Genomic DNA, 27,145 nt, shown 5'->3' with positions numbered 1-27,145 from the left:
ATTTAAGATCCTAGGTAAACCTGCAAGCCAAATGTGGTCATCCTGCTCAAGTTGGGCGTCTTCAATCTATAGATGCTATCAGTTAATCCAATTCAGACCAACAGCAGGAAACTTTGGAAGTAATGACACTCCCTGTCTGGCAAATACATAGCCCTAAAACAAGTGACCCCAAAACTGCCCAGTAGCCTGAGCGTTCACTGGAATCTATACTAGTTCTTTTAAAAAAAAAAAAAAAAAAAAAAAGAGAGATGTGGTCTCACTGTGCTGCCCAGGACTCAAGCAATCCTCCTGTCTCAGTTTTCCAAAGTGCTGAGATTATAGGCATGAGCCATGGCACCTGGCCCATAACTGTTCTTAACAAACCACCTTTGGAGGAAGTCAAGTGCTCTCTCTCCAGCTCTTTGAGAAGCACTTACAATGCATAGTAAAAGAGCAAGTTTTAAGTAAGAGGTCTAGTGTTAACGGCTCTTTTAAAATTTGTCTCGCAGGCTTTCCAGTTTTTGCCAGAAAGCCCTTAAACAAACAAACAAAAAATAGTAAGAGATCTAATCCCACCATACATACATTTAGGATGACCCAGGATTTCCCAGATTAACAAGGTCAAATATTCCTTGCACAACTCCAATATTTCAAACACCATCTCCCACTCTTACTACCGCCTGTCTGTTCTCCAGACACAGCAAAACCACCAAGAATGCTTGACAGTCTAGTTTCAAAAGACAAAGTCAAGGTAAAGACAGCTAGCGCTACTGTAGTGCCTTCAATTCTGGATGAAAGAAGGTGTTTTAATCCTTTCTTCCTATCAGGAAATCCCCTATGAAAGCCAGAGCACATACCATCCAAGCTGGGGCAGAGTTCTGCCTCTGTGTGAAGAGATCTTTACCCTCCTGGAGTCCATGAGAGTGCAGGCAGCCACGAGATACAGGTCTTACTGGCTTCTTAAACTCAAAGGCTTCCTGCAAGACATAGTCGAGACATCTACTGTCCATGAAAACCAACTCAGGCCTCAGCTTGCGTGAAAGAGGCAAGGCAGTGGGCACTGTTCACCTTTCTGCCTCCAAATTAAAGTTTCACCTAATTCCAACAATGGATCTCTGTAACTAAGAATATCCAAGGCTCTGTCAACAGCTAACTTCTAAAGTAACATCTTTTTCTTGCCATACTGTATTTCCTAACACAAGTATCAGCCAAATATACAAAACATGATAAATAAGCTAAATCACAATGCTTCTGAAATCTAGAGTAAAAATAAATAAAATCTAATATAATTGCCTGTGAATAGTTGTCAAAATTTTCCATCTAGATCCATCTGTTTCAGGGCTTCATATCTCCAGCTCTTCCTACCAACTGAGATAATTTTTTCTACTTAAAATTATTATTCTATTCTATACTAAAAGCAATGAAAAAAAAGCCCTACTGGTTTACTCAACATGGACGATTCTTACAAGCATAATGTGTTAAAGCCAGATATGATAGAATATATATTGTATGATTCCACTTTATGGAATGAAAGCACTCACAGGCCCCCTGCCCTAAAATATTCACTTAAGAACTCATAATTAAGTGTTAAAAGCAGTAATGGCTAGCACTGGCATGGGTGGCTGGGTTCCCCATCGCCCTTGGTCTCGGGGTCGCTGTCGGCACTGAGGCTGCAGCTATCATGGTGAACTTACTTCAGATTGTGCGGGACCACTGGGTTCATGTTCTTGCCCCTATGGGATTTGTCATTGGATGTTATTTAGACAGAAAGAGTGATGAATGGCTAACTACCTTCCGGAACAAGAGTACGTTATTTAAAAGGGAATTGCGACCCAGTGAGAAGTTACCTGGAAGTAAAGACTGGCTGAATTACAGAATGTTCACATTTTAAAGTTCTGAGAGAAATAAAAACGTTCAGAACCAAAAAAAAAAAAAAAAAAAAAGCAGTAATGGCTAATATTACAGTGATTTCTATGCCAACACAGTACTAAGTACTTTCTGCGCATTAACTTTTTAACCATCAAATACAACCTGATTGTCCCGATTTTACAGGTGAGAAAACTAGACCTTGCAGGTTAAGCAATGTGCCCAAAATACTGAAGTAAAACAGGACAACTCCAGAGTGAGCGCTCTTTAACCACCACCTATGCTGTTTTCCCTTTAAAGCAAAGCTCTAAGCAAGCAACCCTGAGAGAAGCCATTTCAGGGGAAAACCAGGCATCAGTACAGCTTTGCCCTGGTAAAAAGCATGAGAGGCTGATAAACTGCTCCAAGCACTCAAGGCAGGAACTCATTTCCATATTCTTTCTCATGACATTTCCCAAGTTGATAAAGAAATCATCGGGAAAGTTCATGGAGGCTGTGGGTTTTACACTAAACCTGGAAGATTTTAAGGATTATGAACTGTGGCATTTTAGCAGGAATGGAAAAGGGGAGAAAGTAAATATACAGAAATACAGTAGAGAGAAGGCTGAAAAAATTACAACTGTTTTGGATGCCTACTCTGTGCAATGTCTAAGAGAACAAAAAAGCCAGGCCCATTCAGGGTAAACAACCACAAATTCACCTTCCAAGCCACCATTTCAGTTACTCTGAGATACCCTAAAACTTGTTAGCCCTGTTCTTACAAATACTGCCAAAGAGCCTTTTCCTAAGCTTACAATTCATTTCAGGGTCAGAGCAAAGAGGCAAGGACAGCCTGGGCAGAGACTTCCAGACAAACACTATTTGTACATGTAATTACTCCTGTGAGCTACCATCTGAGCAACTCCTGCCTGTCAGGCACCATTTTCAATACTTCATACATAATCTTACTTATTGCCACATCCCTAAAAGATATTACTACTCCTATTTTACAAAAGAACAAAGAAGATTAAAAAGAGAAGAATTTGCCAACGTCATACAGCAGGATCCAAACCAAGATTTCTCTGACTCCAAAGACCACACATAACGGCCAAGTTTAGTCTCCCAGAAAGCAGCCCAGCCACTTATCTCTAAGCCACTGACAGCCTGTGGGTTTCACCTCTGCCTCAGGTTAGTATATTGAAGTCATGCTCACATTTTCCTTGTTCTCATCTGGGTCGATGAGCTGAAAGATGTCATGGTCGAGAGAATCAGAATGGCTCCTCTTCAGAGCTGGACTACATCCCAAGAGCTTCTGCTATCAAAGTGAAAAAAGAAAATAATTAAGGCACACAAATAAAATTTCAGTGGAAAATTCAGTTCTCAAAAGAAAAAAGGGGGGCTGAGTAGGGGGTAGGCTAGCTCCTCACATACTGCAGTAGGTAACCAGCAAATGTGGCCAGAGCTCCACCTTGCCAGGACACAGCAATCAAGTTTCCATTCCATGGGTTTACAGCTAACCTCACAAGGTCTACAGCGCACCGCTCAACAGGGATTACAGTGCCAAATCAATCCCCAAATAACATTTGCATCAAAAGAATCCTTCCTGGTTTAATAAAGCTCTGTTAGAGATGGAGGACAAATTCCTCCAGGCCGAGCATCTTGAGTACTTATGAGACTAAGGAAAGGCTGGGAATAGTGGCTCTTGCCTGTAATCCTAGCACTTTGGGAGGCCAAGGCAGGAGTTTGAAACCAGCCTGGGCAACAGAGTGAGACCCCCATCTCTACAAAAAATACAAAAATCAGCCAGGTGTGATGATGTGCACCTATATATAGTCCCAGCTACTCTGGAGGTTGAGGTGGGAGGATCACTTGAGCCAGGGAAGCAGAGGTGGCAGTGAGCCAAGATTTTGCCACTGCACTCCAGCCTGGGTGACACAGCAAGACCTTGTCTCAAAAAGAGACTAAAGAAAAGTCATTTTTACTCTCTAAATTAAGTGTCCTATCAAGGTCATGCTGGTAGCTAAGGAACGGGTAACAGGCATTAGCTCAAAATAAACAAGGAACTAACTTACAGGTAGGGAATGTATTCTTCTCATGGGATTTTCAAGGCTGTAATGAGATCAGAAGGTAAATAATGAGAATAAAACAAGTAAAGAGGTATTCATATTAGCAGAGAGACAGTGTTTAGCCTGTAGCTTGGGGGTATAGTCACAGACTCCCATTTTAGGCAAGAGATGGGAGAATAAATTTCTGAAGCTGTCTTATTCTCAGGAGCACCCCTAACACTAGGCTTCTAGGTGAAAAAAACAAACCCACGTCTTTTCTTAAAATACACATGTTCGGCTGCATGTAATCCCAGCACTATAGGAGGCCAAGGAGGGTGTATCACGAGGTTAGGAATTCGAGACCAGCCTGGCTAACACAATGAAACCTTGTCTCTAATAAAAATACAAAAATTAACAGGCTGTCGTGGTGCACGCTTGTAGTCCCAGCTACTCGGGAGGCAGAGGCAGGAGAACTGGTTGAACCTGGGAGGTGGAGGTTGCAGTGAGCCACTGCACTCTAACCTGGGCGGCAGAGTGAGACTCTACCTCAAAAAAAAAAAAAAAAAAACCACAAACAAACCAAAAACCCACATGTTCTTGTAAGGCTATGATGTCAGAGCACAGAGTAAGGGTTTGGGTAAGACCCGAACAGAACACCAAAATTATAGCTAAAATAAAGGGAGAAAAGTTCTGAAAATTGCTGACACAAACTATTCATTCTTGAGATTCCAGAGTGTTTCTAGGGACAGCTAAATCCAGGGCTCCAGTCAGTGTATGAAGAACTTCATTTAAATAAGGTATTTAAGTTTAGACACATTCTTTCTAATTACAAACATTTAAAAGCAGTGAATACGTACTTTTCTTTACTGTCCAATGGCCCAGGAGAATCTAGACAGAAACCTATGGAAACAAAACAAAACAAAACAAAACCTCTCAAGAAATAATACAAAAACACCATTTTGTCATTAAAATTAAAACTCTAAAGAAAGTACTTGGGTCTTTATTTAAGTCAGGCAACAAATACTCATGGCTTGTACTTTTGCCAGAATTGATGTCATGGCTATTAGATCGTCAAAAATGTCATGTTTGTACAAGTCTGAATAATTTTTTCATAGTGTATTTACTGTTTTTCCTCCATTTGCAAATAACATCAAAAGAAATAGGATTTGAGAAGAGGGTGAATAAAACTGATTCATATCATGATTGTTTGGTTATTCAGACAGAAGTGACCCAGATAACTTTCTACGAGTTCCAATCACAGAAACAATAGGTACCAAATTTTCTTGGCATAGTTTTAAAAAAAAATTTTTTTTTTTTGAGACAGAGTCTTGCTCAGTCGCCCAGCCTGGAGTGCAGTGGCGCGATCTCAGCTCACTGCAAGCTCCGCCTCCCGGGTTCCTGACATTCTCCTGCCTCAGCCTCCCAAGTAGCTGGGACTACAGGTGCCCGCCGCCGCACCCGGCTAATTTTTTGCATTTTTAGTAGAGACGGGGTTTCACCGTGTTAGCCAGGATGGTCTCGATCTCCTGACCTCGTGATCCGCCCACCTCGGCCTCCCAAAGTGCTGGGATTACAGGCGTGAGCCACTGCGCCCGGCCTAGTTTTAAAATATTTTATCTTGTCAAATCATATGGGGTTTGAAAAATACAACTACTAGGCCGGGCACGGTGGCTCACACCTGTAATTCCAATACTTTGGGAGGTTGAGGCAGGCGGATGGCTTGAGGCCAGAAGTTCAAAACGAGCCTGGGGCAACATAGCAAGACTTGTCTCTACCAAAATTAAAAAAAAAAATTAGTTGGGTGTGGTGGCACGTGCCTGTAGTCCCAGCTACTTGGGGAGGCTGAAGTGGGAGGTTCACTTGAGCTTGTAAAGTTGAAGATGCAGTGAACCCTGATTGTGCCACTGCACTCCAGCCTGAAGCCTGGGCAACAGAGCAAGATCCTGTCTCAAAAAAAGTCCGGGCGTGTGGCTCAAGCCTGTAATCCCAGCACTTTGGGAGGCCGAGACGGCGGATCACGCAGGCCAGGAGATCGAGACCATCCTGGACTCAACATGGTGAAACCCCGCTCTACTACAAAATACAAAAAACTAGCCAGGGCGAGGTGGCTGGGCGCCTGCAGTCCCATACCGGGAGGCTGGAGGCAGGAGAATGGCGTGAACCTCGGGAGGCATGAGCTGGCAGTGAGCTGATGATCCGCCACTGCACTCCAGCCTACATAGAGCTTGTGACTCCGGCTCAAAAAAAAAAAAAAAAAAAAGGCCAGGTGCAGTGGCTCACCCCTGTAATCCCAGCACTTTGGGAGGCTGAAGTGGGTGGATCACCTGAGGTCAGAAGTTTGAGACCAACCCGGCCAACATGGTGAAACCCGTCTCTACTAAAAATGCAAAAACTAGCTGGATGTGGTGGCCTGCACCTGTAATTCCAGCTACTAGGGAAGCTGAGGCAGGAGAATTGTCTGAATCTTGGAGGCGGAGGTTGCAGTGAGCCAAGATGGGGCCACTGCATTCCAGCATGGGTGACAAGAGTTGAGACCTTGTCTCAAAATGAAAAATACTACTAGTCATGACATGCAAGGCAAGCACTTGCTGCCTTTAACAAAATGACACCAAGGTGTCCATCTCAAAACAGGAAGCAGGGTGAAGGAGACACTGTTCAGCATTACTTATATGTCAGCTCAGATGACGCAGACCCACCCACCCATAGCTCACATGTCTAGGTAGCCTTACGGAAAGTGAAGTGTTAGAGCCCTTGCTCACCACACTGCTACAAATGATAATCCTATCCCCAGTTCTCTATTAAATTACATTCTACATACAGAAGCCTACATTACATTTTAAGACTTTTGCAGCCGGGCGTGGTGGCTCACACCTGTAATCCCAGCACTTTGGGAGGCCGAGGCGGGGGGACAATGAGGTCAAGAGATTGAGACCATCCTGTCTAACACAGTGAAACCCCATCTTTACTAAAAATACAAAAAAATTAGCCGGGTGTGGTGGCGGGTGCCTGTAGTCCCAGCTACTCGGGAGGGTGAGGCAGGAGAATGGCATCAACCCCGGAGGCGCAGGTTGCAGTGAGCCAAGATTGCGCCACTGCACTCCAGCCTGGGCAACAGAGCAAGACGCCGTCTCAGAAAAAAAAAAAGGACTTTTGCTCTTGCAATTCCTTTAACCTAAAGCATCTTTGCCCCAACAGTCTTATCTGTAAAAATACAGATAAACTCTGCAGTAATATGAATGCATGAAGAATGAAATGCACTGGCAATTTCCTCCATAGCAGCATCAATGAAATGATTTCATGACACTGTACTTCCAATAATTTGACCCTGTATTTTAGCCAGTAAGATTGCCTGAATGCCACTTACGGTGGTATGGTGAATTTTACTTTACTACCCATCCTTAAAGGGCAAGCGCACACCATCTCCTTACAGACATTTGAAGCCTATTTCCTTTCTTCATAAATAGCCATAAGGGCTCCTTTGTATTCTTCTTAATAATGTTTATCAATGGGCGTGGTGGCTCACACCTGTAATCCTAGCACTTTGGGAGACCGAGGCAGGCGGATCACCTGAGGTTGGGAGTTCAAGACCAGCGTGACCGACATGAAGAAACTGTCTCTACTAAAAAATACAAAATTAGCTGGGCGTGGTGGTGCATGCCTGTAATCCTAGCTACTTGGGAGGCTGAGGCAGGAGAATCACTTGAACCCGGGAGGTGGAGGTTGTGGTGAGCCGAGATCATGCCATTGCACTCCAGCCTGGGCAACAAGAGCGAAACTCTGTCTCAAAAAAAAAAAAAAAATTGTTTATCACCCAATGCCGTGACTTCCTCAAGTTCTAACCAAAACTAACCTCCTGGGTGAAAAGGCATGTTTCAGGAAATTCACAGTATTGCTCCCCACACAACAGACTTAAATACCTGAATCTGTTGACTCAGAGGAGCCCATTCTCTGAAGATTACTGTTGTTCTTCACCTCCAGTGGTTGCTCATAATCACTGAAACCAACAGAAATAAACCATGAGTGATTTATAGGATATAATTAAAAGGTCACATGCAGGAGATAGGCCATGAGATTAAGCAGCAGCCACTTTAAGAAGCAGATAAAGAAGCAAAGATCCCACTTTGCCACTCTGAACACCCAATTAGCACTTAGGCAAAGGAGAAAAAAGGAGTGGGTGGGCATGGCCTTGGACCACACTGCAGGTTATGATGGCTATGGCAAATATTGGGGTATTTCCTAAAACAAGAGCATGTGTCCTAGGTACTGTGACAGAGTCGGGATGAAAGTTGAACAGGGCACTTTCTGCTTTTCAGAAGTTGGGAAATGCACAAGACATGTGCTTAGCAAATGGGATGCCAGAGATTGAAGGGAAAGTAGCTCTTCCGCCGGAAACACCGTGGAATGCTTTTTTTGCTATCAGGAAAAGCCCAGGAAGCTTTCAGAAAGTTAGGTAAAAAGACCTGGCCTTAGGAAAGCAGCAGAGTGGACATCAGGAATGTGCACGGGTCGAGGGACTGAGATGATTTTACATAAACGCCAGGAAAGAAAATGCCATGGTCCTTTATTGAGAAGGAACAAAGATCACAGCAAACTAAGATCCTGAGGGTGGTTTAGCAAAGGGTGAATGTGAGCGCCTAGAAGAGCCTGATTTTCCCCGCGGGGGTAGATTCCAAAGAGCTTCCAGGGATAGAGACAGAAGTAGAGTACGGAGCAATCCGAAATGGGTGAAGGTGGGCCTGGCTTGGGCTTAGGCCCGAGATCTCCACATCTTCCCCTGGGAGGTCCGGACCGCCTCTCCCGCCCAACATTCCGCCCGGGCGGGGGTGCACATGGCCGGCCCTAGCCCGGCTGGTCCCCGAGCGGCGAACCCGGACGGAAGGGTCTCGCCCTTCTCCCGGTCCGTTTCCTGGCCTGATCTCCCCGAGGCCGACGCCGAGGCCAGGGGCCTGGGACACCGCCCGCCGGTCTCTCCTCACCTGCCCAGCCCCTGCAGCTGGTCCATAGTGACGGTCAGGTTAGTGACAGGCGACAGTCCCCCGGCGGCTGGCGCGCCAAATAGCGCCTTCACGACGGGCTGCGGCGCGGGAGGGGGGCTGCAGGCGAAGAGCAGGCGGCGGCGGTGCGGGGGCTCCGGGCCCAGTTCCATGGCGGCGCCCGGCCTCGCAGAGCTCCAGCTCCCTCTTCCTCCGCCTCCGCCGCGACCGCCCCGCCCCGCACACACCGGCCTCGGCCGCGCGCCACCGGCGCCCGCGGGTCAAACACAAACACGACTCCGCGGTTCAGGGACGCGGCTGCCGCGGGCAAGCGGCGCGGCCGGGCGGGTGTGCGGACCCTCCAGGCGCCAGCCACAGGCACGGGTGCTTCCCTCTCACACCGCGAGGCCAGCGGGCGGGCGGGCGCCGGCAACCTGAAGATTAAATCCAAACAAACGCGGCGGGTCAGCGAGAGAAGGCGGGCGAGAGCCTCGAGGCAACGGCCCAGACTCAAGCTGTCTTCGCTGTTCTCCCACCCGCTTGCCCAGCTCTGGGTAGCAGAAAACCGAGCCGACCTCCACCTCTTACCCAAGCTGTCGCAACCAATCTGGCCTTTCGCGGTAATAGCAGCTCAGTGGGGGCCGCTGCTGCCCCGCCCCCCTTTCCTAGTTGGCGCCAAACGGAATCCACCAATCAGTAAGCAACTTCTCCTCCTCGCAACCGAATGGCAGCTAGGCTGGGCCAATGAGAGGGGAAGAAGGAAGCGGCTCGCGGGACTCTGCCAGGTCATCCGCTCTCAGAAGGGGGCGGAGCCTAGAGTGGACTAGCGCGGATCAAAATGAGCGGGGGATCAGAGGTCAATGAAAACTCCCAGCAGACCCTGCGAGACACTGCTCGCGGCTGAAAGGCCCCCTTGCCCCGTCGCATGCTGGGAAGCGTAGTTCCCATCGCGAGGCGCCGTCCAGTTAGCTTCGGCCTCCGTTGGGCCTCCACTACCTCGCCCCCAACCTGGCGCCTCACACCCTGAGGGAATGTGGAGGCTAAGGAAGAGCTGTGGAGGTCTGGCCGGATCCAGCCTTGGCTCGGCCTCTAACCGTGCAGTATTGTGGACCCCTTTCTTCCGCCCCGGGCCTTCAGGCCCCAATTTATAATGAGGGAGGGAATGGAATGACCCCCAGGACTGGACTCGACCACCAGGGCCCAACTCTGGAGGGCTCACAGACCCCGGGTGTTGCTGGCCTTATGGGATTTGAACCCCGCAGTACAACATGTGCTGTGGGCCTCAGCATTGTTTGCTCACTTCCATTCTAGCCCTTACTGGATTCTCTTAGAATCATTTCTTTCTTCCCACGACTTCTTAGCTCCCTGGGAGCACCTAGAGAGCAATTAACAGCAAATACAATAATAGCAAATAATAGCTAAAGTTTACATAGTGCTTATGCACTTGACGCTGTTCCCAGTGTGTTAATCTGTATTAATTCATTTAATCTTTACAACTCTGTGACATAGAATTATCCCCATTTTCTAAGTGGGTGTATTTACTTTTATAGCCCCTGCACCTGTGGCAGTTCCTAGAACGATTTTGAGAGCCATAAGTGCATGATTTAATTGCAACCTACTGCTGAGCATAGTGGTTCACATCTATAATCCCAGCACTTTGGGAGGGCGAAGTGGGAGGATTGCCTGAGCCCACGAATTTGAGACCAGCCTGGGCAACAAAGTGAGACACCCCCCTGCCCCCTATCTCCAAAAACAAAAAACCCTACAGTTTGAAAAGCCATGATGGACAGGTGGAAGCCCCCAGCCTTTGGCCCCAACACCAGACCCTTCACAGTGGGGAATCTCCCTCTCAGGATTCATCTGCTTTTCTGTGCACCAGTGCTCCACCACCCAGGAACCTCCCTTCCCTCCAGAAGCCCCAGGCTATTTAGGCCTCTCTGCACAGTTCACAGGGTCTGTGAACTGTTTCAAATAGTTCTCCCTGTCGTATCTCTGAGTACTTTCCTCTCCTCCTGTGTTTTGTGTGGTTTAATACATGGCTCAACATTCCTGTTACCGCATTCATTCATCCAACATATGTTTATTCAGGGATTACTAGAACAAATTCAGTGCTTGAAATAATGCCACAATCCCTTGCCCTCAGGGAGCTCTGGTCCGCTGAGCATAAAGCTCCTTCTAATAATGAAATTATTACCATGACAGTAGCTGTGGTTCACGGAGGGCCGGTGGGCACCTAGAGGAGGGGCGGAGACTGGGGAAGGCAGTACGGTGGGGGGCACGTCCCAAAGGAGATTAAAGCTGAAGGTGAAGGTTGCTGGAGAAGGGGAGCTTGGAGCTGGGGGGAAGTGCTTTCTAAGGAAAGGGTCCTCAGCAGCCAGGAGGTGAGGAGGAGCGCTGTACTTGCCGGGAACTACTGCGATCCAGTCGGTTCTAGAATGGGCACATGGGAGTGGCTGTGAGGGACAGTTCTTGAAAGGATTGGACTTTGCTGAAGAGTTTGGTCTTATCCTGTGGACAGTGGAGGGTGTGGAGGGTATGTGATAACCTGATCAGATTTGCTTTAGGGTGAATCAGTGGAGGAGAGTGGAGAGGCCTGAGGAACAAGGACTTTTGGCTGTCCCAAAAGTCTGGGAGATTCTGAAGCAAGGTGGGGGCTCAGAGACCGAAGGAAAGGAATGACCCTGGGAGCCCTGAAGGAGGTAGATCTCATCAGATTTTGATAATTGAGAGTTAAGATTGTAGGGGGCTAGAGGGAAGGGAGGAGGCTAGAATGATTCTTAGGTAATGATTCAAGTACCTGGGTGGATGTAACATTTCAACAACTGGAGACATAATTCTTGGAGGAATTTGATGAGCTCAGTTTTGTGCTGGTGGCCTGGCCAGGGGGTGTAGTCAGGAGACAGATTTGGTGTTGATTAGCACGAAGATGGTAATGCCCACTGAGGATGTACAAAGGGTTTTTAGGACCCTGGATCTGGGGAGCACTAGCATTGAGGACTTCATGTAGTGGGACAGGACCACAAAGCTGGGGCTGAGAAAGAAACCACAAGGGAGCAGCTGAGTCCATAGTTCAGAGGTGCACTGAGGAGAGTCACTGAAGGTGGCCAGAAGAAGGTCATGGGCAACCATGGAAATCGTGGGAAGGCGAGGAGGTGGCCACAGAAGGCTGTGGGAAGGGAAAAGTTGGCACAGAAGCTACAGTACAGTTCAAATGTGCCAAAATGCACGTGCACAAATATTCATGGCCATGTTAATCATTGTAGCCCCAAACAGAAAGCAACCCTAATGCCCATCAACAATTAAATCAGTAAATAGAACAAAGTTATTTTATACAGTGATGAAAAGGACAGAAGCACTACCCACAGTAGGAGTGAATCTCACATCAATGTCAAACATAAGACGGAAGACACAGAAGAGAACATGCTGTTTAGGTCTGGCTCACACCTGTAATCCCAGCACTTTGGGAGGCTGAGGCAGGCAGATCACTTGAGGCCAGGAATTCGAGACCAGCCTGGCCAACATGGTGAAACCCCGTCTCTACTAAAAAAAAAATATATATATATATATATATATACACACACACACACACACGCACGCACGTGTGTGCGCGCATATACATATATAATACACACACATATATATACACACACACTACATACACAAAATTTAGCCATGCGTGGTGGCACACAACTGTAATTCCAGCTACTATGGAGGCTGAGGCATGAGAATTGCTTGAACCCAGGAGGTGTAGGTTGCAGTGAACCAAGATTGAGCCACTGCACTCCAGCCTGGGTGACAGAGCGAGACTCCGTTTCAAAAAAAAAAAAAAGTTATAGTACTAGTTACCTTTCAGAAAGATGGTGGTGATTGCAAGGGGCCATGAAGGGGATATTGGCAACTGGTCATATTCTGTTTCTTATTTATTTTTCACTTTTTGAGACAGAGTCTTGCTCTGTGGCCCAGGCTGGAGTGCAGTGACATGATCATGGCTCACTACAGAACTTCCAGGTTCAAGTGATCCTCCCACCTCAGCTTCCTGAGTAGCCTGAACCAGGCATGCACCCGTAAACCTAGCTAATTAAAATTTTTATTTTGCCAGGCATGGTGGCTCACACCTGTAATCCCAGCACCTTGGGAAGCCGAGGTGGGTGGATCATGAGGTAAGGAGTGCGAGACAAGCGTGGCCAACATGGTGAAACTCCATCTCTACTAAAAATACAAAACATTAGCCAGGCATGGTGGTGCACGCCTGTAATCCCAGCTACTTGGGAGGCTGAGGCAGGAGAATTGCTTGAACCCAGGAGGCAGAGGTTACAGTGAGCTGAGATGATGCCACTGCACTCCAGCCTGGGCAACACAGCAAGACTCTGTCTCGGGAAAAAAAAATTAATTTAGTGACGGGAGTCTAATTGTGATGCCCAGGCTGGTCTCAAACCCTCGAGCTCAAGCGATCCTTCCGTCTGGGACTCCCAAAGTGTTAGGATTATATGCATGAGCCACTGCGCCTGGCCACTTTCTGTTTCTGGATCTGGGTGCTGATTACCTCAGTGTGTTCACCTTGTGGAAATTCACTGAGCTACACACTCAAGATTTGTTGGCTGTTCCATATGAATAGTGTATTTCAATGAAATATTTATTATTAGTGACAAAAGGTCTTTCCTTGATGCCACTTTCCCCTCCAACTATATTCATTCCTTCCCTTCACAGTAAAACTCCTGGCCAGGCACAATGACTCATGCCTGTAATCCCAGCACTTTGGAAGGCCGAGGTCAGGAGGTCAAAACCAGCCTGGCCAACATGGTGAAACCCCATCTCAGCCGGGCATGGTGGCTCACGCCTGTAATCCCAGCACTTTGGGAGGCCGAGACAGGTGGATCATAGGTCAGGAGTTCAAGACCAGCCTGGCCAACATAGTGAAACTCCATCTCTACTAAAAATACAAAAAATTAGTGGGGCGTGGTTGTGGGCACCTGTAATCCCAGCTACTTGGGAGGCTGAGGTAGGAGAATCACTTGAACCTTGGAGGGGGGAGGTTGATGTGAGTGGAGATGGCGCCACTGCACTCCAGCCTGGGCGACAGTGTGAGACTCCCTCTCAATAAATAAATAAATAAATAAATAAATAAATAAATAAATAAATAAAAGAAACTCCATCTCTACTAAAAATACAAAAATTAGCCAGGCATGGTGGTGTGCACCTGTAATCCCAGCTACTCAGGAGGCTGAGGCAGGACAATCACTTGAGCCAGGAGGCAGAGAATGCAGTGAGCAGAGATCAGGACACTGCACTCCAGCCTGGAAGACAGAGAGTCCCTCTCAAAAAAAAAAAAAGAAAGAAAGAAAAAGAAAAAACATGGTCGGGCGCGGTGGCTCACACCTGTAATCCCAGCACTTTGGGAGGCCGAGGTGGGCGGATCACCTGAGGTCAGGAGTTTGAGACCAGACTCAACATGGAGAAACCCCGTCTCTACTAAAAATACAAAATTAGCTGGGCATAGTGGTGCATGCCTGTAATCCCAGCTACTCGGGAGGCTGAGGCAGGAGAATTGCTTGAACCTGGGAGGCGGAGGTTGCGGTGAGCCAAGATGGCGCCATTACACTCCAGCCTGGGCAAGAAGAGCGAAACTCCGTCGGAAAACAACAACAACAACAACACAGTATAACACTCCTCAAAAAAGTTGTCTCTAATTTCTCTCCTCCCATTTTCTCTTGGACTCACTCTCATCAGACATTGATTTTCCCCACTCCATAGAAGCGGCTTTTTTTTTTTTTTTTGAGATGGAATCTCACTGTCGCCCAGGCTGGAATGTAGTGGCAATCTCGATTCACTGCAACCTCCGCCTCCCGAGTTCAAGTGAGTCTCCTGCCTCAGCCTCCCGAGTAGCTGGGATTACAGGCACCCCCCACCACGCTTGGCTAATTTTTGTATTTTTAGTAGAGATGGAGTTTCACTGTGTTGGCCAGGCTGGTCTCAAACTCCCCACCTCAAGTGATCCGCCCACCTTGGCCTCCCAAAGTGCTGGGATTACAGGCATGCGCCACCATGCCCAGGTGGAAACCGCTTTTGTCAAGTTCTCCAGGGACCTTCATTTTGCTGAATAGGGACCAATTTGCAGTCCTTACTTTACTCCACCCAGCAGCCACCTATTATCCTCATTGCGTGCTTGGCCACTCCTAGAAACATTTGCTTTGATTGGTTTTCAGAGCACCACTCTCAGATTTTCCTCCTCTTTCCAGTTGCTCCTAAAAAAGTTAAAAAAAAAAAAAAAATGATGCCGTGGAGAGGTCATGCTGGAGGGAACCCATTGGCCCCTGAAGGTGGGAAGCAGGCATCCAGGCATAGCAGGAGAGGACAGCCCTGGACTTCCTGCAGGAGCTGGAAGCTCCTTCAGGGCACTATGGTCCCTTGTTCCCAGCAGTCGCGTAGAGCCTGGCTCATGGCGGCAAGGAAAAATGTTTGTGGAGTGAATAAAGAATAAGACTTTGAATGTCATCCTGAAGGCAGTGGATTTAGAAAGAGTCTCTGAGAAGCCATCATTCCTCCCCTGCTTTTCCCCATGGAAGATAGACTGGATTATGGCTTGGGGTGGTGAGATGGGTTCCTAGGGTTCTTTTCTCTTCCCAGAAGGTTGGGGAAGGACTTTTTATCCCACTCTTCCCATTGGAGGGCATTGATGTAGCACCCAGGAAGGCCACCAGAGGGCATTATTTTCCCAGGAGACCATTATTTGAGAAAGAATTGAGAGTTGCTTGTAAAAAAGAATAAAGCTAGGCCGGGCGCGGTGGCTCAAGCCTGTAATCCCAGCACTTTGGGAGGCCGAGACGGGCGGATCACGAGGTCAGGAGATCGAGACCATCCTGGCTAACACGGTGAAACCCCGTCTCTACTAAAAAAATACAAAAAAACTAGCCGGGCGAGGTGGCGGGCGCCTGTAGTCCCAGCTACTTAGGAGGCTGAGGCAGGAGAATGGCGTGAACCCGGGAGGCGGAGCTTGCAGTGAGCTGAGATCCGGCCACTGCACTCCAGCCTGGGTGACAGAGCAAGACTCCGTCTCAAAAAAAAAAAAAGAAAAGAAAAGAAAAGAATAAAGCTTAGCACATGTGTGAGAAACCAAATACAGCCCTCTTTCTGGGATGTTTCCAGAGCCTTCTTCAAGGTGGGACATGCTCAGGGCCAGGAGCCTTACACCTGTGTTGTTGGTCTCAGCTGGCTCTGTATCTTATGTCACAGCCTCTTTTTTTTTGGAGACAGGATCTCACTCTGTCGCTGAGGCTGGAGTGCAGTGGTACAATCTCTTGGCTCACTGAAGCCTCAACCTCCTGAGCTCAAGTGATCCACCCCGCTGGCCTTCCCAAAGTGCTGGGATTACAGGTGTGAGCCACTGCATCTGGCCTGTGGCAGCCTCTTGACGACTCTTGGTCTCAGTTGTACCCCTCTAGAAAATGGGAGTAATGGCCCGTGGCCGGTCTCCCACACAGAGGCATCAGCAAGAGAAAACATAGCAAGTAGTAGAGATAGTGTTTGGAAGTTTGAAATAAAATATACCGGAGAAATTCGAGGGGTTGGCCAGGTGTGGTGGCTTATGCCTCTAATCCCAGCATTTTAGGAGGCTGAGGCAGGAGGATCACTTGAGCCTAGGAGTTTGAGACCAGCCTGGTTAACAACGAGACTCCATCTCAATATTTAAAAAGAAAAAGAAAAAGAAATTCAAGGGGTTGCGAATCCTCACTGTCCCCCGCACCCCACCCCTGTGCTAATTGTGTTTCTGCATGTATGGTTAGTTCATTCCTCTTTGTTGACACACACTACTGAGTGTATGATGCTACAGTCATGAACACTGTTTTTTGTTTTTGTTTTTTTTGAGACGGAGTCTCGCCCTGTTGCCCAGGCTGGAGTCAGTGGCACGATCTCGGCTCACTGCAAGCTCCGCCTTCGGGTTCACACCATTCTGCCTCTGCCTCCCGAGTAGCTGGGACTACAGGCCCCCGCCACCACGCCTGGCTGGTTTTTTTTTTTTTTTTTTTTGTATTTTTAGTAGAGACAGGGTTTCACCATGTTAACTAGGATGGTCTCGATCTCCTGACCTTGTGATCCACCCGCCTCGGCCTCCCAAAGTATTGGAATTACAGGCGTGAGCCACAACGCTCGGCCCTGAACACTGCTTTGAGTGGGTGTCCAATGTTAATGTTCTGTGGAAGGTGATTCCCCAGTAGGTGGAGGTGATGAGTTAGTTCAGAGCCAGTGGGCAGTGAATGGAGGCCACTGGGGCAGCAGGGAGCCATAATAAGTTCTGGAATAGGGTGAGGATTTCATTTCAAAGGGCTAAGTTTTCTTGTGAGGTTTCCTGGGGTCCTCCTTCTGGAAGGCAGAGTTCCTAGATAGCATCTGAGCCCTCCTTACAAGTTATAGCTGAGTGCTGTGCCCCTGCACAGAACGGACTCAGAGGAGAGGAAACACCCTGTGCTGGGGGCTGGGAGGGGCTGGAGACCTGCACAAGCTGAACCTGTGCCGTGGTTGCTCAGTCCTGGCCTTTCTCAATCCTTGGGCCTCTGGTAGGTGAATTGTTCCTGAGTTCCTTCCTGTCCTGGTTGAGTTAGAGCCTCTTGCACCATCCTGCTGATGGCTGGTTGATATTAAGCAAAGTGCAGAGTGGGGAAGGGTAAAGGGATGGCAGGGTGGGGGTTGGAGGCATGGGTTTTAGAACCTATCCCTTTCTAGCCCTGAGCAATGTTTGCGCCAGAAGGAGTTGGGGCTAAGCCCATTCCAAGCCTTCCAGCCTAAGATCCAGACTCCAAGGCATGCCCTAGGCCTTCTGGGATGTTTGTGTGTTCTGTGAAAATGGGAACAGATTTGAAGAAATCAGGGTTAATCAGAGTGAAACAGGTTCCTTTTCTGTGGCATTACTCAGTGCCTTTAGCAAGTGGTGTATTGTGAGTCTTCAAGAAACAGCAAGAGGGAGGTTTCATATACTTCCTTGCATGAGGAACCCTTTTCACAGAGAATTTTGCAGACCACTGTTCCATGGAACACACTGTAAGAAGTTTCCATTTCATCCAATGCGGGCCCCATGTTCATTTCACAGAGGAGGAAACAGGAATGTATAGAGGGGAAGGATCTTGCCCCTTGCCTCAGGCTGGGTTGGTGGTCTCCTGAGTGCAGCCTGGGCCTCCATCCGTTGTGTACACTCAGAGCTTTCCTGAGTGAGCATCGAGGTGGGTGCTGCAGGGCTACTCCTCTTCCTCAACTTCATACCATTCTGTCATCTTCAGGGGGATCAAGACCCCACTCATGTGAGCTCAGGCTTGGCCATAGAAGACAGTGGGTATAGGAAGCAATGCTCTTTCCTGGGAAGACATCCCCACACATTACTAACGCTTACCTCCCTACCTCACAACTTTTTAAATTGAGTTGTAAATTACCTACCTCTATGATCATTGACAAATGTTCTAAATGGTGTAATGACCGCTGCAATCCAGACACAGAGCATTTTCATTGTCCCAAATGCTCCCTCACTCCCCCTTGCAGTTAGTCTCCTCTTCCTAACCGTGGTCCCTGGTAACCACTGACCTACGTTTTGTTTGTTTGTTTGTTTTTTGTTTTTTGAGATGGAGTCTCATTCTGTCACCCAGACTGGAGTGCAGTGGCTCGATCTTGGCTCATCACAACCTCTGCCTCCCGGGTTCAAGCGATTCTCCTGCCTCAGCCTCCTGAGTAGCTGGGACTACAGGCATGTGCCATAACACCCGGCTAATTTTATTTTATTTTACTTTTTGAGACGGAATTTCCCTCTTACTGCCCAAGCTGGAGTGCGATGGCGCGATCTCAGCTCACCGCAACCTCCGCCCCCCGAGTTCAAGCGATTCTCCTGCCTCAACCTCCCGAGTAGCTGGGGATTACAGGCATGCGCCACCACACCCGGCTAATTTGGTATTTTTAGTAGAGACAGGGTTTCTTCATGTTGGTCAGGCTGGTCTTGAACTCCTGACCTCAGGTGATCTGCCCACCTTGGCCTCCCAAAGTGCTAGGATTATAGGCGTGAGCCACTGCGCCCAGCCCCTACTTTCTATCACTATAGTTTTGTCCTTTCTGGACATTTCGTATGAATAGAATCATCCCATATGTGACCTTTGCATCTGGCTTATTTCACTTAGTGCAATGTTTATGAGGCTTATTTGTGTTTCTGCATGTATGGTTAGTTCATTCTTCTTTATTGACAAACAGCATTCCATTGAATTGATATACCACAGTTTCATGGACATGTTGATGAATATTTTGGTTGTTCCTGCCTTTTGACTGTTATGAAAAAGTTGTTATGGGCCAGGCATGGTGGCTCACGCCTGTAATCCCAGCACTTTGGGAGGCCGAGGCGGGTGGATCACAAGGTCAGGAGATCGAGACCATCCCAGCTAACATGGTAAGACCCCTGTCTCTACTAAAAATACAAAAAAATTAGCCAGGCATGGTGGCGGGTGCCTGTGGTCCCAGCTACTCGGGAGGCAGAGGCAGGAGAATGGCATGAACCCGGGAGGTGGAGCTTGCAGTGAGCCAAGATTGCGCCACTGCACTCCAGCCTGGGCAACACAGCAAGACTCTATCTCCAAAAAGAAAAAAGAAAGAAAAGAAAAGAAAAATTTGCTATGTACATTTTTCTTTTCTTTTCTTTTTCTTTTTAGACAGAGTCTCGCTCTGTCACCCAGGTCAGAGTGCAGTGGTGCTATCTTGGCTCACTGCAAATCTCTGCCTCCCGGGTTTAAGGGACTCTTCTGCTTCAACCTCCCAAGTAGCTGGGACTACAGGAGCATGCCACTACGCCCAGCTAATTTTTGTATTTTTAGTAGAGATGGGGTTTCACCATGTTGGCCAGGCTGGTCTTGAACTCCTGACCTCAGGTGATCCACCCACTTTGGCCTCCCAAAGTGCTAGGATTACAGGCATGAGCCATCGCACCTGGCCTGTACATTCTTTTTTTCTTTTCTTTTTTTGGAGGCAGAGTCTCACTCTGTTGCCCAGGCTGGAGTGCAGTGGAGAGATTCTCCTGCCTCGGCCTCCTGAGTAGCTGGGATTACAGGTGTGTGCCACCATGCCCAGCTAATTTTTTGTATTTTTAGCTGAGGCAGGAGAATCACTTGAACCCAGGAGGCAGAGGTTGCAGTAAGCCGAGATCATGTCACTGCACTCCAGCCTGGGTGACAGAGCAAGACTCCATCTCAAAAAAAAAAAAAAGAAAATAACTGTTTGGTGGGTGACTGTTTCTGCTGAGCAAGACCCTACCTTGGAGGCCACCTCTGCTGTACTGGGGAGAGATTTCCCAAGAAGGGGAGGAGGAAGTACTCTTCTCTCTGTAGCCCTATCAGCGAGTTTGAAAATAACCCTCAAGGCAGCACTGGGGCCCTTCCCATCACTAAGGCAAAAACCTAAGTCCTTGGGGGTTGTCATGGTAACAACACCGTAAGAGGGTACCCATGTCCTGTTCATGGACATGTTGCACATGGACTCTGGCCACCTGTGCCAGGACATGATGTGTGCGTGGGGTTCCTCTACAGTCTCCCTCATCCCTGCTCAGGGCACTCCTGTGAGTTCAAGGCAGGGGTCACCACTGTTCCCATTTGGTGGAGGAGGAAACTGAGGTAGAGGGGGTTGTCCAGCGCCCCAGAGGGAGATCCTAGTGGGTCAGGTCTCTTTCAGCTGAGTCTATGCTCTGGCTGCCCTGTCTCCCTGGGGTGGAAACTGTCCCCCTGCACCTCATCCTTCAGCACCACAACCCCCACCACAACCCTCTTCATCTTTAACCTCTTTCCCATTTTCTCTTCCATAGTTCCTCTGGTCAAGAGATTGAGATTCAGCTTTCATGGATGTATTAGAAATCAAGGCTGGGCACAGTGGCTAACACCTGTAATCTCAGCACTTTGGGAGGCCGAGGCAGGCAAATCACTTGAGCCCCAGAATTCAAGACCAGTCTGGGCAATAGTGAGACTCCCTCTCTACGAAAAAAATAAAAATAAAAATAGCTGGGTGTGGTGGAGTGCACCTGTGGTCTCACCCCCTAGAGAGACTGAGGCAGGAGATTGCTTGAGCCCAGGAGTTAGAGGCTGCAGTGAGCTGTGATCACACCACTGCACTCCAGCCTGGCAACAGAGCAAGGCCCTGTCTAAAAAAAAAAAGAAAAGAAAAATCAAGAGGTTGACTTTGACTTGGCCAGGGCTAGCGGCTGCTGAATGTCCATGAAAGCTCAACACCCTCATGGCTGTGGCATGGCCTCCAGGTCTCCAGGCTGGCCAGCTCGCTCCCACCCGTGCACGTGCTGCACTCTACACTGAATTAGTTGCTGCTCATGGAATCTGTGGTGATCTTCTCACCATCATACCTTGGCTCACACCGTCCCCACCTGCTGTGCTTTCACCCACACAATGTCCTACCTGGCCCTGGGGGCAGCAGTACTGCCTTCCACAGTCTCTCACACAGCAGCCCTCCCTGTCTAATAGAAACATTGTCTTCTTGATCATCTAGCCAAATGGTGAGCTCCCCAGGGCGGTGACTCCTTCCGAATCGCCTCTATGGCCACCGTAGTACACGTGGCCCAAGGCCTAAGAATCAAAAGACCTTGGGACATTTTGGAAACACACATAGAGCCAGCTTGCTGGTCGCTGTCTCTGGGGAGTGGGTCTGGGCTTAGACTCATTTTTCACTGTGTACCCTTTCTTAGTATTTGGGTTTTTCACTAGGCTTCTTGTATATTTCTTTTCATAATAGGAAAGGAAGAAAGACTCATAGTAAAGTGGGATGGGGCTTCTCTCAGGAACCACAGGGAACCCTCAACTGTGGTGGCCCCAGCTTTGCCAACTGTGCAAGCCACTTATCTCTGCCCCATCACCCTTCCACAGTCAGTACCTGGCCTTTCAGGGAATCTTGCCCCTCCAGGCCCCTCACTGCCCCTCCCCACAGGCGAGTCCTGGATTTTATTACCCTGAATTTGCTGCTTCTGCTTGTCCTCCTCTTCTTCCTTCTTCCCTCATCCTTCCCCTCCTCTCCACTCTATTCCTCTTTCTTGTTCTCTGCCTTCTTCTTTAAAATTATTATAACTGTTATTAAAGGATATAGTCTTCTTATGAAAAAAATCCAAACAGTCTGGGCGCAGTGGCTCACACCTGTGATCCCAGCAGTTTGGGAGGCCAAGGTGGGCAGATCACCTGAGGTCGAGAGTTTGAGACCAGTCTGACCAACGTGGAGAAACCCCGTCTCTACTAAAAATACAAAGTTAGCCGGGCATGGTGGCACATGCCTGTAATCCCAGCTACTTGGTTCAAGCGATTCCCCTGTGTCAGCCACCCAAGTAGCTGGGATTACAGGCATGCACCACCATGCCCGGCTAATTTTGTATTTTTAGTAGAGACGGGGTTTCTCCATGTTGGTCAGGCTGGTCTCAAACTCCCGACCTCAGGTGATCTGCCCACCTTGGCCTCCCAAAGTGCTGGGATCACAGGCGTGAGCCCCTGTGCCTGGCAAAAACAAACAAACAAACAAACAACAACAACAACAACAAAAAACACAACTTTTGATTGAGCCAGGTGTGGCGGTTCATGCCTGTAATCCTAGCACTTTGGTAGCCTCAACTTCCTGGGCTCAATTGATCCTCGTATCTCAGTCCCTAGTTGCTGGGACTGTCAGAGGCATTTAAACCAAAGCAACTCCATCTTAAATTGGAGCTAGGTAAAATAAGGCCAAGACCTACTGAGCTGCATTCCCAGATGGTTAAGGCATTCTAAGTTACAGAATGAAATAAGAGGTTGACACAAGATACGGGTCATAAAGACCTTGCTGGGGCCGGGTGCGGTGGCTCACATCTGTAATCCCAGCACTTTGGGAGGTCGAGGTGGGCAGATCGCCTGAGGTCAGGAGTTTGAGGCCAGCCTGACCAACACGGAGAAACCACGTCCCTACTAAAAATACAAAATTAGCTGGGCGTGGTGGCACGCGCCTGTAATCCCAGCTACTTGGGAGGCTGACGCAGGAGAATAGCTTGAACCCGGAGGCAGAGGTTGCAGTGAACTGAGATGGCGCCATTGTACTCCAGCCTGGGCAACGAGAGTGAAACTCTGTCTCAAAAAACAAAAAACAAAAAACAAAAACCTTGTTGATGAAACGGGTTGCAGTAAAGAAGCCGGCTAAATCCCACCAAAACCAAGATGGCACTGCTACACTCCCACCAGCTCCATGACAGTTTACAAATGCCATGGCACTGTCAGGAAGTTACCCTATATGGTCTAAAAAGGGGAGGCATAAATAATCCACCCCTTGCTTAGTATATCATCAAGAAAGAACCATAACAATGGGCAACCAGCGGCCCTCAGAGCCGCTCTGTCGATGGAGCAGCAGCCTTTCTTTTATTCCTTTACTTTCCTAATGAACTTGCTTTTGCTTTGCTCTGTGGACTTACCCTGAATTCTTTCTTGTGCGATATCCAAGAACCCTCTTTTGGGATCTGAATCAGGACCCCTTTCCTGTAACATCTTTCTGGCAACTATGGAGTGACTATAGTGTGGAAACCCCCGAAACAAAGGCTAACTGCGTAAGTGATGGGGTCTGGTAACATCTTTCTGGTGAACACTGAAGGGACAATATTGAAGAAACCCCCTGTCCCAAAGGAAATAGACCGCAGGACTAATTGGCAGACTTTGGGTAAGTGGGATGCCTATACCCGGGTAAAGAATGGGATTGGGTTAAAAGCCCAATTTAGGGGACTTAGAGTCTCTCCTAAGTCAGAGTGGGTTAGAGGCCCCTCTCTTAATAAAAGGCAGGAGGCTGGGTGCGGTGGCTCATGGCTATAATCCCAGCACTTTAGGAGGCTGAGGTGGGTGGATCACCCGAGTTCAGGAGTTCAAGACCCAGCCTAATCAACATGGGCGAAACCCCATGTCTACTAAAAATACAAGTAACCAGGTGTGGTGGCGCGAGGCTGTAATCCCAGCTACTCAGGAGGCTGAGGCAAGAGAATCACTTGAACCCAGGAGGCGGAGGTTGCAGTGCTAAGATCATGCCACTGCACTCCAACCTGGGCAACAAAGCGAGACTCTGTCTCAAAAATAAATAAATAAATAATAAATAAATAAATAAATAAAAATAAAAGGCAAGAATGCTTGACTGACCTTGGGTTAGAGGCCCAACTTAGAAGGGTTAGAGTCCCTTTAAGATTTAGGGAGTTGGAGGCTCCTCTCAGTAAAGTCCCTTTCAGCTAAGAACAGGTTTAGCACTACAGGATGTTAACTGCTCTTGTCTTTGGATTGATCTGCCTTGCACTCTTTGCTGATGGCTGTGGGTGACAGGCATGTACAGGATTGTGGGATACAGGGAGCATTTTCCTCCCTGAAAGGGAAACTTGAGAGCTGATGGGACTTCTGGAAAAGATCCCTTTGCTACTGACAAGTGGCCGCCTGAACTTTTCAGTGTCGCTGCAATGGGTGGATCTTTCTCTGGTCTCCCTGAGCACCTGCCTTCCCCACCCTGCCTCAGGCAATGCTTTCCTTTCTTTCTCTATGCAAATCAGTTGAATGAATGGTAAAAATCACTGTTTCATGTAAAGTTTGGATTACTGGAAAAAAAGATTTGTGAGGCTAGTCTTTAGACAGAGTTTTGCTGTTGTTGCCCAGAGTGAAATGGGCAGTGCAATGGCGTGATCTCGACTCACCGCAACCTCCGCCTCCCGGGTTCAAGCAATTCTCCTGCCTCAGCCTCCTGAGTAGCTGGGACTACAGGCACCACGTCTGGCTAATTTTGTACTTTTTTAATACAGACGGGGTTTCTCCATGTTGGTCAGGCTGGTCTTGAACTCCCGACCTCAGGTGATCTGCCTGCATGAGCCTCCCAAAGTGTTGGGATTACAGGCTTGAGCCACCATGCCGGGCCTGAGGCTAGTCTTAAACTGTAGCGAATCTGATGTGCTTTGTGTGTCTTTCTATATTGTTCTATCATGGAGAGGAGTACCTTAGGGTAGAACATGGGCTTAGGATACCTGTGAGCTCGCTTTTCAAGACAGCCCAGCAAACTAGTCAGTCATGTGCTTGGGGAGCTTGACCTTGTAACCATGGGCCATGCTTTCTCTTTTCTTTTCTTTTCTTTTTTTTTCGGTTATAGCAGCACTTTTATTTTTCCTTACACAATGACGTGTTCCTGGGGTCTGATGTTCTCACATAACAGTAGAAAACCAAAATTTGTTGTCATCTCTTTAAAGAATCGAGAATTGCATACAAAAAAAATCTTGCATAAATTACAAGGATGAATACATTTACAGGTGTAAATGCAAACTGCTTCCAACTCAAGGCAAGTAACAGCCCATGGTGTTCTGGCAGAAAACATCAGCTAAGAAAACTGGGTCCTATGGCTTGGACTTTCCAACCCTGACAGACCGGCAGGACAGAAACAACTGGTTCAGGAGCCTTTGCCAGCCTCTAGAGAAATCCCAGAACACTCAAGCCCTGACACATTAATACCCTGCACAGATTGGAGACTGCTGGCCACGCAGACTCACCAAGCCACAGACTTGTCTTCCACAAGCACGTTCTTACCTCAGCCACGAAGTGACCAAGCCACATGTACTAAAGGTTGAACTCAAAGATATGTACAGGGTATTAAACAAATATCAAGGGGAACAGTTAACTTGAATACAAGGTCAAAATCAGGAACAAGTTCTACAATCCAGTGCTGATATCAGATACAAGCTTCGAGGACAATTTCTTTTCGAAGGCTTATTCCAGTTTCGTGAGACTAGCATGAGGTGTATGCATTTGCCAAGGGCAAGTTTATACATCTGAATTAACCCGTGCAGCAAATGCTACGCATCTGCTCGGTCCATTTAGAAGCATTTGCAGTGGACGATGTAGGGGCCCGACTTGTCCTACTTCTGCTTGCTTATCCACATCTGCTGAAAGGTGGATAGTGAGGCCAGGTTGGAGCTGCCGATCCACACCGAGTACTTGCGCTCTGGGGGTGCAATGATCTTGATCTTCATGGTGCTCGGTGCCAGGGTGGTGATCTCCTTCTGCATCCTGTCGGCGATGCCTGGGTACATGTTGGTGCCTCTGGACAGCACCGTGTTGGCGTACAGGTCTTTGCGGATGTCCACATCACACTTCATGATGGAGTTGAAGCATCTCATGGATGCCGCAAGGTTCCATGCCCAGGAAGGAAGACTGGAACAGTGCCTCCAGACACCGGAACTGCTCATTGCCGATGGTGATGACCTGGCCATCGGGCAGCTTGTAGCTCTTCTCCAGAAAAGAGGAAGATGCGGTGGTGGCCATCTCCTGCTCAAAGTCCAGGACAGCGTAGCACAGCTTCTCCTTGATGTCGCGCACAATTTCCCCCTCGGCCGTGAAGGTGAAGCTGTAGCCATGCTCGGTGAAGATCTTCACGAGGTAGATGGTCAGGTCCCGGCCAGCCAGGTCCAGACGCAGGATGGCATGGGGGAGGGCGTAGCTCTCGTAGATGATCACCGTGTGGGTGACCCCGTCTCCAGAGTCCATGACAATGCCAGTGGTGCGCCCAGAGGTGTAGAGGGACAGAACTGCCTGGATGGCCACGTGCATGGCCGGGGTGTTGAAGGTCTCAAACATAATCTGAGTCATCTTCTCTCTGTTGGTCTTGGGGTTCAGGGGGGCCTCGGTCAGCAGCGCCGGGTGCTCCTCTGGGGCCACGGGCAGCTCGTTGTAGAAGGTGTGGTGCCAGATCTCCATGTCGTCCCAGTTGGTGACAATGCCATGCTCAATAGGGTACTTCAGGGTCAGGATGCTGCCCGTGCTCTGGGCCTCGTTGCCCACATAGGAGTCCTTCTGGCCCATGCCCACCATCACGCCCTGGTGTCGGGGGCATCCGACGATGGAGGGAAACACGGTTCGGGGGGCGTCGTCCCCAGCAAAGCCAACTTTGCACATGCTGGAGCCATTGTCAATGAGGAGCATGGCGATCTCTTCCATTGCGACCGGCGGAGGAGTAGGACGGTGGAGCGGCAGAAGAACAAGGTGCGCGAGTTGGCGGCGGCGGCTCGCTTTCTCTTTTCACAATGGTGGCTGGATTCAATTTCTGGTTCAAATTCTGGTTCAATTTCTGGCTTGGAAAATGAGTCCTTTATCTTCTATGTATTTATATGTATGATGTCTGTGATGTTTATATATGAAAGAGCTTTGATTAACTGGTTTAATAATAATAGGTGCTTAAATCAAATATCTTATCAGAAAAGTAAAAAGTGTAATGCCTTTTATTTAGTTCGTGTGACATTAGTAATCTTTGGGATATAAAAACAGCTGTAAAGAT

At 48.3% G+C, this 27,145-nt stretch overlaps 1 protein-coding gene, 1 non-coding gene and 2 pseudogenes across 7 annotated transcripts in view; 2 read left to right on the top strand and 2 right to left on the bottom strand.

The window, feature by feature from the left end:
- The window catches only part of CDC25A (cell division cycle 25A), a 33,000-nt gene extending 23,527 nt beyond the window's left edge, over positions 1 to 9,473 (bottom strand). The window contains exons 1-6 of one of the 4 annotated variants that reach the window (XM_003894491.5): positions 8,846 to 9,473; positions 7,787 to 7,863; positions 4,727 to 4,769; positions 3,897 to 3,933; positions 3,038 to 3,139; positions 837 to 956 (exon numbers count right to left, since the gene is read on the bottom strand). In XM_003894491.5, the coding sequence (XP_003894540.1) occupies positions 837 to 956; positions 3,038 to 3,139; positions 3,897 to 3,933; positions 4,727 to 4,769; positions 7,787 to 7,863; positions 8,846 to 9,015 (549 nt within the window). In that variant the 5' untranslated portion in view covers positions 9,016 to 9,473. The remainder of the gene's footprint in view (positions 1 to 836; positions 957 to 3,037; positions 3,140 to 3,896; positions 3,934 to 4,726; positions 4,770 to 7,786; positions 7,864 to 8,845) is intronic. The other 3 variants (XM_009200874.4, XM_003894492.5, XM_009200875.4) reach the window with 3 other exon arrangements.
- Positions 454 to 516, top strand: LOC116273975. Its single transcript, XR_004182463.1, has one exon. It is a non-coding gene; the product is annotated as a U7 small nuclear RNA (small nuclear RNA).
- On the top strand, positions 1,588 to 1,899 carry LOC116273773 (annotated as a pseudogene). The gene has a single exon (XR_004182167.1). The product of XR_004182167.1 is annotated as an NADH dehydrogenase [ubiquinone] 1 beta subcomplex subunit 1 pseudogene (transcript).
- Positions 9,474 to 24,962: 15,489 nt separating the features above from the next.
- LOC101018029 lies at positions 24,963 to 26,885 on the bottom strand (annotated as a pseudogene). The gene has a single exon (XR_643762.4). The product of XR_643762.4 is annotated as an actin, cytoplasmic 2-like (transcript).
- Positions 26,886 to 27,145: the final 260 nt, after the last annotated feature.

Source organism: Papio anubis, chromosome 2 (genome assembly GCF_008728515.1).
Source record: "Papio anubis isolate 15944 chromosome 2, Panubis1.0, whole genome shotgun sequence".
Taxonomy (NCBI): Eukaryota; Metazoa; Chordata; class Mammalia; order Primates; family Cercopithecidae; genus Papio; species Papio anubis.
Note: the sequence above shows the minus strand (reverse complement) of the source record. Positions and strands in the feature narration are given on the sequence as shown.